Source organism: Podospora pseudopauciseta (assembly GCF_035222475.1).
Source record: "Podospora pseudopauciseta strain CBS 411.78 chromosome 2 map unlocalized CBS411.78m_2, whole genome shotgun sequence".
NCBI classification, from domain to species: Eukaryota; Fungi; Ascomycota; class Sordariomycetes; order Sordariales; family Podosporaceae; genus Podospora; species Podospora pseudopauciseta.
This window is the reverse complement of record NW_026946663.1, coordinates 496,265-506,667: the sequence shown is the minus strand read 5'-3', so window position 1 is coordinate 506,667 and position 10,403 is coordinate 496,265. Positions and strand designations below refer to the sequence as shown.

The following is a 10,403-nucleotide window of genomic DNA, read 5'->3' as shown; positions in this document are numbered from 1 at the left end:
TTTGCAGGGATTAAATTGAAATATAATGTCCTGAATACTTTGGTTGGCTGCCCGGCAGCTGTGGTGGGGCCGCTGGGTCCTGGGCTTGGCACCTTCCCGACTTTTTCTGCATCTCAAGGCATGGATTTTCTTCGAGGAAGGAGCAAACATAGTCTCAAAAGCATTCATTTTCTCTCATTTTGGGGGCTGAGTTCGTCTTGTGCGTTTGTACATTTTAGATTGTGGTTCAGGTTGAGGCTTGTAACCCTTTTCTTCGCATTGAATCACACTAGACACCTCAAGTGCATCTCTCTTGTACACATCTCTTGGCATCCTTGAGACCTCAAAAAGTGAGGCTTCACTCAGCAAACATACATACATTCAGTTTCACTTCTTCACACTTTCCCGAGCCGTCATGGCTCTCCAACTGGCCTACCGTGCCACCAGGCCGTCAATAACCACCTCATCTCCCTCGGTCATCTCACTCATCACCCCTTCCTCAAGGGCCTTCTCCGTCTCAACCACCCTTCAATCCGGCAAGTTCAAAAATGACGGCCACACCTACGCCGAGCGTCAAAAGCTCCGGGATGAACTCAAAGCCCAACGCCCCGACTACAAGATCCGCAAGGGAAGAAAGGACATCACCGAGTACCCAGACAAGGCCAGACCCAAGTCCAAGCAAGCCCGCTTCTTTGACCCCGAGGACAGCCATGGCAAGAAAAGTTTGGTCTACAAGTTCAAGACTGGACAATTAGCCGAAGAGGTCAAACAGCTGAAACGGGAAATGGGGATGGGTTCTGCCGACGGTGATGCTTTTACCAATTCAAGAGGTGAGAGAGGGAGGGATGTCCGTCCTTCTCGCCGGGATAGGGAGAGGTCTTCGGCATCAAAGCCGTTGGATTCTAGGGGTTTTGCTTCTATGATGAGGGGGGAGGAGGGTATGAATCCTTGGGGGCAGGATAAGAGGTCGAACAAGGGGAGAGAGAGGCCTTTTGGGGGTTATGCTAAGACTGCTCCTTCTCGTGACCGGGAAGAAAGGAGCTTCGGGTCGAGGGACAGAAAGTTTGATAGGGGGAGTCGTGACGGGGATAGACGGGGCAAGAGCTTTGGTGACAGGCCGCCTCGTAACGGTAACAGGCCATCGAGAAGCTTCGGCGATGTGCCTCAGAGGGTCTTTCCTCCAAGAGAGTTCAAAGAGCGCTCCTCCAGAGCTTTTGGGGACAGACCCCCCAGGACCTTTGGTGACAGGCCTCCAAGAGAGTTCAAAGAGCGCTCCTCCAGAGATTTTGGGGACAGACCCCCAAGAGACTTCGGCGATAGACCTCCAAGAGAGTTCAAGGACCGCGCCCCGAGAGACTTCAACGACCGCCCCCCAAGAGACTACAAGGACAAACCCCTCAACGACAGTAATGCCTACGAGCGCCCCGAGCCCATCGGCATCACCTACACCACCGCCGCCTCCCAGTTCCTCTACGGCTCCTCCTCCGTCGAAGCCGCCCTCCGCTCCGGCCGCCGCAAGCTCTACAAGCTCTACATCCAACAAGGCGACGACGTCCGCGAGTCCCAGAACTCAGATGACATCAAAGCCGAGAAAGTCATCCGCACCCTCGCCAAGCAAAAGAACGTCCCTGTCGAGGTCGTCTCCGGGAAGTATGGCATGCGTCTCATGAGCAAGATGTCTTCTTCCCGTCCCCACAACGGGTTTGTTCTTGAAGCGTCTGCTCTCCCTCAGCCACCGATCGTGGCCTTGGGCGCCATTCCTGAGGACCCGGCTGAGTACGCGGCTAAGCCTGGGTTTTCGGTCGAGTTGGGCCATCAGTCGGCTGAGGACGTTGCTATCAATGGCACGAATGACTTTGTCTACTGGCGCAAGAGCGCTACGCACAAACCTTTGGTTGTGGTGCTTGACAGAATTCTTGACCCTGTCAACCTAGGTGCTATTCTGCGCAGTGTCGGGTTCTTTGGCGCGGCTGCTGTGGCGATTACAAACTATGGTGGGACAAAAATCACGCCTGTCGCGTTGAAGGCATCGGCTGGTGCGGCGGAGGAGGTGACCATTTTTGGGATTAACTCTCTGCCCGAGTTCCTCAATGCTTCGAGGGCGAACGGCTGGGAGGTTTATGCTGCTGTTGCGCAGGAGCCGGGTGCTACAAGACAAAGAAGACAGGTTGATTTGTTTGATATTGAGGAGACGGACCCGTTGAAGAGAACGCCGTGTGTTTTGTTGCTGGGGAGTGAAGGTGAGGGGTTGGACAGGCTGGTGGTCAAGAAGGCGGATTACGAGTTGAATATCCCTTCCATGGCGGGGCAGAGCGTGGTGGATAGTTTGAATGTCAATGTGGCGGGGGCGTTGCTGTGTGCCTCGTTTTTGAAGGGGATGCAGAAGGCTGTGTTGAAGAAGGAGGCAGCGGAGGAGGATGGTGAGGAGGTCACGAAGGAGACGCTGTTTGAGATTTAAAAAGTTTGGATAAGTGGGGGGATGTTGTGTAAGACTATGGATGTGCACCTGTGGTAGATACCCTCAATCTAAAATGTACAAACGTTGAAGCAATTCAGGGGACATGTAAACAAACTGCCGAGTTGGGATGATTGGACGTGGGGGGTTCCGATGGTCGGGTGGGGTGATGCAGGGGGGTTCCCGAGAGTTTGTGTTACTGAGCTTTTCCAGTTGTTGATGTTGTTGTTCACCCTGTTTTCTATTCTTCATTTTTGGCTCAGATCTTACAGGAGATCCACTCACTGACTTTTATCTGGTTGTCTGTCCAGACATCATTGACCCCTTCTCACAGTTTAGCTCCAGCCAACGTGTACGCCAAGCAACGATAAGCAACGCCCCCCCCCCTCCCCTGACCGTTGCGTTGTCGGGGTGTTCTCGGCCAAAGAGCCGGACCCACAGAATGTCAACATAGCTGTTTGCGCATACGACTTGCGACAGCTGAACATTTACAATCACGACCACGCCTCCTCTGGCGATACAGACGGCTCTTCCAGGGTTGAGGTTCTTGCATGATTTATTGTTGACACATTTTTCTCTGTTGAATTACCCCCGCTGTGCCCGCGCGACGGTAACCCCTCTTGTGCACCCGACGCTACACCGCAATTCAATTCAATTCGCAACACCGCTCCCTCCCCAGATCACAGACAACCTCACTCACTCACCACCACCACCACCACCACAATGCGCCCCCTCCCCCTCCCGCTCTGGACCTTAATAACCGCCCACCTCTCCCTCGCCGAACAACAAAACCCCCTCCAACAACCAACCGCCATCCGAAAAATGCCCCCCAACAACCCCTCCCTCAAATTCCACTCCCACTTTTGCGCCTTCGACCCCTCCCATACATCCCCTTCCAACTCTTCTGCTGCGGTCCTCCTCCCGAGAGATGGAACCTCCTTCTCCGCCCCCCTCCGCGCAGTCTACAACCCCCCTCCACCCGCATCCCCCAACCCACAACGACGAGGGGTGCTGGGAGTAAGCAAAAGACAGTGGTCCTGTCCGACAGACACCCTATCATGCAGCAACATCGGCTACCCCAACACCTGCTGCTACGAAGGGTCGACATGCATCAAAATCCCGGATACTGGCTTGGGGCCGGTGGGTTGCTGCCCGGATAACACCCAGTGCACGGGGGGCGTGGCGAGTTGCGGGGAGGGGGGGGTTGGGTGCCCGAGTGAGGTTGGGGGAGGGTGTTGTTTGAAGGGGTGGGTTTGCGGCGGGTTGGGTTGTAAGTGCCCATCTTGACATGGATTTTTGGTGGGATGGTTGACTGATATGAAACTGTAGGTGTCAAAGAGGGGATAGTGTCCACTCCTGTTCCCATCCTAACTACAACCACGACCTCGGCTCCGCTGGAGACAACAATAACAACTACTTCAGAGTCGAGTTCTACTCCAGAAACAACGTCGACTCGACCCCAGTCATCGACAACTACGTCTGATGACGCCCCGGAGACGTCTACAACGGGTGAACCGGGATTTTGTCCCACGGGGTACTATGCTTGTCTTGCTCGCGCGAATAACGAGGGGGGGTGTTGTCAGATAGGTCGGGATTGCGCCGAGACTGATTGCCCGCCTTTGACTTCCTCGACGACGGTGGTTGATGGCAATGGGGTGACGGTTGCGGTGCCGATGCCGACTGGTGCGCCGCCTGTGATGGGGGATGAGTGTGCTAATGGGTGGTTCATGTGCAATGAGAGGGATGAAAGTGAGGGGTGCTGTCCTGATGGGTATGGTTGTGGGACGGCGAGCTGTACGCTTGTGAGAGCGGGGGAGACGGCTGGGGTTGCGAAGGCTTTGCTGGGGACGGGGGCTGCTGTGAGGTATAAGGGGGGATTTGTGGGAGCTTTGGTTTGGGTGGCTGGGATGGTTATGGCTTTTTGAATTGGGGGGAGGGGGGATCTGGTTTAAAGTGACAGGAATGGGTCATGATAATGTAATGGTATGGGTGGTATGAGTAAGGGGTATTAATGGAGTTGGCGTTGCAACTGTTTGCGATTTGTAGAAAGAGAGAAGTAGAAAGCATAGCATTGGTTAAGGGGAGACAAATCTCGATTTTGCATCATTTACTCACAAACGCCATACCGAGCCACATTTCTACCTAGTTAACACCCCTCTCCTCGCAAAACTTCCTCACCTCCTTCTCCAACATCTCCCTCTGCCTCCCCACCAAGTCCATAATCTCCTCGATCTCCTCCCCCAGCTTCCCACCCCCACCACTCTCCCCATAAATCTTCTCCATCTCAGCCAACACAGCACCCAACTGATTAGGCAACCAAGTCACAATCGGACTCCCCCCCGTAGCAGTAGGATGCGAAGTCTGCTTGAGGATATACTCCCTAGCAAAACACCAATGCCGCCACCTAAACTCCCTCACCTGATCCAACAGCCTCAACCAAAGCCTCCTTGTCTCCCTCCCCTCCTCCTCCTCCTCCTCCTCCTCCTCGCCCAAAGCCCATCGCTTGATCCCCAACTCATCCTGCCTCTCAGCTACATACTTGATAAAATCCCGGTGATTCGACGGCCTGTACTGCCTAAAATCCTTCAATATCTCCGTCAACGGCGTCTCCGGCATCGGAATACTCAACAAACTATCCATCAGTGGAATCATACTATCGTTCGCCCCCGACTCTCCCCTGAAACTCTGTCTTTCCCCTTCGTACTCCTCTATCCCCTCGTACAGCACCCCGTCGGGAAACATGCTTTGCGAGGTGATCCCAAAGATGAAGGTCCGAAACGAGGTGTAACTCCCCGGTTTGGACTTTTGCCACATCGTCTCCATCGACCTGTTGATGTTGCGCAACGCGGTCAACATCTCCTCCCCGAGGGCGGTGTTGAACCTGCTCCTGTCGCGGGAGGTAGCGGACGATATGGCGTTGACGCAGCCTGAGACTAGCAGAGGGGAGTGGGAGACCATGGCGATATGCACGAGCACGAAGCCTGCCTCGGAGGAGGCGGGGTCGAGCCCGTGCTCGAACGCGCGGATGAGGCGGAGGTTGGGGTAGGAGAGGCCAGAGGGGGGGTTGGCGAGGCGGTAGTTGTAGAGGGCGTAGGAGCCGGCGTATTCCATGAAGGGTTTGAAGCCTGTTCTTTTCGTGACAGGAGGGTTAGCAACAGTGATAAGAGGGAAGGGGGGTTGGGGGTGTCATACAATTCGGCACAGCGCTTGATTGGGCGGGCAATGTTGGCTGGGAGGACATCACGGGCTAGGCCGTAAGGTTCGTCTTTGATGAACCGGAGGTGGCAGGGTTCGAGGAGGAAGGCGGACAAGAGGAAGGAGTAGTCTCGATACAGGGCGTTCATCAAGGGGAGGTTGGGGGCGTACTTGTCGATGTGGGAGGTCAAGTCTGGGAGCTCGGACAGGACGACATTGCCCAGCTTGCCCTCGGCTAGGAGGCCAGGCTCACCAGAGGCCGTCTTGACGGGCATACGCTGAAGGATCGACTCCAGAGGGTCAAACTCGGGGGGTAGAGTGACGATGGGGTCGGCACGGGGGAGGAAGCCGCGGGTGGTGGACACCATAAAGGCTGGGAGGGAGGTGTCGTCTGGTTTGGCGTCTGTGAGGACATTTAAGGAGGTGACGGGGTTGGATAGGGAACCCATTGTGTCTTGAGGTCACGAATCTTTGAGGGTTCGAAGTGTCGAGAAAATGTTTGAAATTGAGATTGAAGCTGTTGATTTGGTCCTGAAGACTGGCCAACTTGCTCGCCTATATACACCATGGCCGGAATATATTCCGGCCTCGCCCTGGTTACATTTTGACCGTCTATGCGAACTAGCAACTCCCCCGGATGGTTTGATATCCGACAGACCGATTTCTCTTTGTCATGGAAAGCCACGAGGAGACCACGAGACTGTCACCTTGCTGGCCCGGCCATTGTGTCTGGCAGCGGGATCTCGACGAAGATATAATGGTTCGAATCAGTATATTATATATTCCTAAGCTCGCAATATCAAGCAAGATAACCACCAGCACCAACCTTAACCTCAACGTCACTGGTGCACGCCTATGGTCGTGCAAGTCAGTCCAAACACACCAAAATACAGTTCATGCGCCCTCACCATGACCAGCCGAAAAGATAAGAGAAACTCACCCTATATTCCTGTCGTCACCCTTGCATCCGAATGAAGTCGAAGAAAGCAACCCATGCAGTTGTGTCGACTATGCACTAGCTATGTAACAGCAACAAACGAGCTCCACCCATCTCCGGCCATAACCGGCCTCAGCCGGCCTCCCTCCCCATTTTTTTCCAAGACGCCCGATCGAAACGGCCGGAGAAATTCCGGCCGTTATCTCCCGTGGTCGGGGTGCTCTTAACGGGCTTTGACGGTGAAAACGCTTCCTCTGACCGGTTCGGACCGTTGCGGTGCTCCGTTATCGGGCCATAGCAACTCCTCAGCTAATCAACCCCTCACCCGGCCAGCCCGCCATGTCAACCTCGATTAGGAAGGCGAGAATGTCAAATGTCAACAGCAGGGCTAAGACAGGTGGAGCTATCCTGGGCTAGGATTCTTTACCTTTAAAACTCAATTTGAACGTCTCACTGCCATACCAAACTCATTGCACATAAAACTTGCTAATCACCAGTCCGTGTGTGCTGTCAACTTACACTTTACACCAAAACTACCTTGCGATCCGGATCCGAACCCCGATCCACTCCCGGCCCGGGCTCGAACACACCATCACAATGTCTTCCCCCGAAACCCTCACTTTGGCCTCCGTCCAAGAAGCTCACAAACTCATCAAACCCTTCATCCACCAGACCCCCGTCCTCACCTCAACCTACATCAATACCCTCGCCTCCACCCCCCAAACCCCCGAATCCCTCTCCAACACAGAGTGGTCCGGCCAAACCCCCTCCAACCCCATCCTCCGCATCCATTTCAAATGCGAAAACTTCCAACGCATCGGCGCCTTCAAGGCCCGCGGTGCTTTCCACGCCATCGAACGCCTGAAGCAATCCCCCGACTTTGACCCCTCCCGCGGTGTGGTAACTCACTCATCAGGTATTTACACTACCCCCCTCCCTCACCCCATCACTTACCTAACCCCCCCCCCCAGGCAACCACGCCCAAGCCCTCTCTCTAGCCGCCAAAACCTCCTCCATCCCAGCCTACATCGTCATGCCCACAATCTCCACCCCCTCCAAAATAGCCGCCACCCTCTCCTACTCCGCCCAAATCACCTTCTCCGGCCCCACAGCCCCAGAGCGCGAAGCCGCCGCCCAGAAAATTATCTCCTCCACCGGCGCAGCCCTCATCCCCCCCTACGACCACCCTCACATCATCGCCGGCCAGGGAACCGCCGCCCTCGAGCTCCTATCCCAAGTCCCCACCCCCCTAAACGCAATCATCACCCCCTGCGGGGGCGGCGGTCTCCTCTCCGGCACCGCCCTCGCCTGCTCCGAGAGCAAGACGAAAGTCTTTGGTGCTGAGCCCTCCTTTGAGGGGGCAGACGACGGCAAGAGGGGGTATTACTCTGGTAAGAGAGTCGAGGCCGTCAAGTCGCTGACCATTGGTGATGGGCTGAGGACGCCGGTGGGCAAGATACCCTGGAGTATCATTTATGAAAGGAGGTTGGTCGACGGGATGTACTCCGTCACCGAGGACCAGATCAGGGCGGCCATGAGGCTGGTGTATGAGCGCCTCAAGGTGGTGGTTGAGCCCTCTGCTGTGGTCGGCTTAGCAGTTGCGCTGTATAACGAGGATTTTAGGAAAATGGTTGAGCAGGAAGGGGGAGAGGAGGGGTGGGATCTGGGGGTGGTGTTTAGTGGTGGAAATGTGAGTTTGGCTGCGCTGGGGGAGCTGTTCAAGGACCAGTGAATGTTGAGACTAGAGGAGTCTGAAACCGAAAGATAGAAACCAATGCTGTGAACACCACCAAATTCCCATAATGATTTACTTCACCAAGTCGACTTGATTGCTGCTTAACTTGACAACGCTCCATATCCAATCGACGTTCCGAGGTGGATCTATCTCCATGTTAGCCACGACCAACCAATAGAAAACAAGATTACTTACCCTACACATCCAACCACATCACCTCACATAAAGCACACATAAACCTTGAAACAAAAGTTCTCTCCATGTCAACTCCGAAATGCATTCATCAGGTATATATGTACAAGAACCACCCATTAACTGAAAGAAAAACTTGAGAAAAATGAAAAAACATCGCAATGGCCGCAAAACGAATCAAGGCTTTTTGATCCCCATTTGCCCGAGGTATATCCCGTATCCCCTAGTGTTTGGGCACACAAGTCCATTTTCCGTGAACCTTTTTTTCTGCTCCCAATCCCATGACCAGAGTATCATAAACTGTTTTTGTTTTCCCGGACCAGAAACCAATCAACCAGCACCACCACCATCAACGCCACAACACTCCTTCAAACACCTTACTTGGTGTTCTCCGGGCGGAGGGCACGGACGGCCTTGCCGGCGCGCCAGATCTCGAGGTTGCGGATCTCCTCGAGCTCCTTCTCGTACTTCTCACGGTAGTCGGGCTGGGAGTTGTACTCGAGGGAGCGCTTGGTCTCGGAGCCGTCCTTGACCGAGTCGTAGAGGTTGTTGAAGACGGGCTTGAGGGCGTCCTTGAACTTAGGAGTCCAGTCAATGGCACCGCGGCGGGCGGTGGTGGAGCAGGCGTCGAACATCCAGTCCATGCCGTAGGCACCAATGAGGGGGTAGAGGGACTGGGTAGCCTCCTCGACGGTCTCGTTGAAAGCCTCGCTGGGGGAGTGGCCGCGCTCACGGAGAACCTCGTACTGGGCAAGGAACATGCCGTGGATACCACCCATGAGGCAGCCGCGCTCACCGTAGAGGTCAGAGTAGACCTCCTTCTCGAAGGTGGTCTCGTAGAGGTAGCCGGAGCCAATGGCAACACCCATGGCGATGGCCTTCTCCTTGGCCTTGCCGGTCACATCCTGGTAGACGGCGAAGGAGGAGTTGATGCCACGGCCCTCCTTGAAAAGGGAGCGGACGGTGCGGCCGGAACCCTTGGGGGCGCAGAGGATGACGTCGACATCAGTGGGGACCTCGACCTTGGTGAGATCCTTGAACACGGGGGAGAAACCGTGGGAGAAGTAGAGGGTCTAAGGGCAGCTATGTCAGCATGACGTTGTTCTCCACGGAGCCCACAAAACAGGGATGAGCTTACCTTGCCCTTGGTGATCTGGGGCTTGATGTGAGGCCAGGTCTCGGACTGAGCGGCATCCGAGAGCAGGTTCATGATGATGGTACCCTTGGAGATGGCCTCGTCGACCTCGAAGAGGTTCTTGCCGGGAACCCAGCCGTCCTGAATGGCATCCTTCCACGACTTGCCATCCTTGCGGACACCAATGATGACGTTGATGCCGTTGTCACGGAGGTTGAGACCCTGGCCGTGACCCTGGGAGCCGTAGCCGATGAGAGCGAGAGTGTCGTTCTTGAAGTAGTCCTGTGGGAGTGGTCACTCAAGTTAGCTATAAATGCCTCTCCAAAAAGGGCCAATCAGGACCCAGTTGAGTCCCAATTGGTCGAAAAGAGTCGGATTAAAACATACCTGGAGCTTCTCAACGGGCCAGTCAGCACGCTCGTAGACATCCTCCTTGTGACCGGCAAAGTCGATGGTCTTGACACCGCGGGTCTGCTGCTTAGCAACGGGGGCAGCGGCGCGGGAGACGGCAGCAGCGCGGACAGCACCAGCGGCGGCAACGAAGGTGCGTCTCTGGACGGCGGGGGAGGCCACCTGGCGAGCCAGAGGGCGCAGGGCCTTTTGGAGGTTTCTGGCGGCAGACATGTTGACTCTGGTCTGGTCTGGTGGTTGAGGAGGGGAGTGGGGATTGGGTTTGGAAAAAAAGAAGGTTCCAAGTTCCGAAGCTTGGGGAGAGAGAGGGGAGAGCTGTTGGTTATGTAGGAGGTTCACCGTCGAAACGTCCACCTGGCAAACA

The 10,403-nt window shown here is 55.2% G+C and overlaps 5 protein-coding genes across 5 annotated transcripts; 3 read left to right on the top strand and 2 right to left on the bottom strand.

The window, feature by feature from the left end:
* Positions 1–394: 394 nt before the first annotated feature.
* Positions 395–2,437, top strand: QC763_201090 (uncharacterized protein; the record flags this gene model as incomplete). The annotated part of the gene is made up of 1 exon (XM_062909146.1): positions 395–2,437. The coding sequence occupies one exon, from the start codon at positions 395–397 to the stop codon at positions 2,435–2,437; it is 2,043 nt and encodes a 680-aa protein (XP_062767897.1).
* Positions 2,438–2,667: 230 nt separating this feature from the next.
* On the top strand, positions 2,668–4,557 carry QC763_201080 (uncharacterized protein). The gene is made up of 2 exons (XM_062909145.1): positions 2,668–3,704; positions 3,782–4,557. Exons 1-2 carry the CDS (start codon positions 3,158–3,160, stop codon positions 4,357–4,359), a joined length of 1,125 nt encoding a protein of 374 aa, XP_062767896.1. The 5' UTR covers positions 2,668–3,157; the 3' UTR covers positions 4,360–4,557.
* Positions 4,478–6,844, bottom strand: QC763_201070 (uncharacterized protein). The gene is made up of 2 exons (XM_062909144.1): positions 5,627–6,844; positions 4,478–5,564 (listed from the first exon to the last, which is right to left on the bottom strand). The coding sequence occupies exons 1-2, from the start codon at positions 6,076–6,078 to the stop codon at positions 4,577–4,579; spliced, it is 1,440 nt and encodes a 479-aa protein (XP_062767895.1). The 5' UTR covers positions 6,079–6,844; the 3' UTR covers positions 4,478–4,576.
* A 74-nt stretch (positions 6,845–6,918) lies between these two features.
* On the top strand, positions 6,919–8,308 carry QC763_201060 (uncharacterized protein). The gene is made up of 2 exons (XM_062909143.1): positions 6,919–7,482; positions 7,538–8,308. The coding sequence occupies exons 1-2, from the start codon at positions 7,164–7,166 to the stop codon at positions 8,296–8,298; spliced, it is 1,080 nt and encodes a 359-aa protein (XP_062767894.1). The 5' UTR covers positions 6,919–7,163; the 3' UTR covers positions 8,299–8,308.
* On the bottom strand, positions 7,838–10,252 carry ILV5 (Bifunctional acetohydroxyacid reductoisomerase; the record flags this gene model as incomplete). Its single annotated transcript, XM_062909142.1, has 4 exons — positions 7,838–8,447; positions 8,497–9,566; positions 9,632–9,910; positions 10,016–10,252. The coding sequence occupies 3 exons, from the start codon at positions 10,250–10,252 to the stop codon at positions 8,871–8,873; spliced, it is 1,212 nt and encodes a 403-aa protein (XP_062767893.1). The 3' UTR covers positions 7,838–8,447; positions 8,497–8,870.
* Positions 10,253–10,403: the final 151 nt, after the last annotated feature.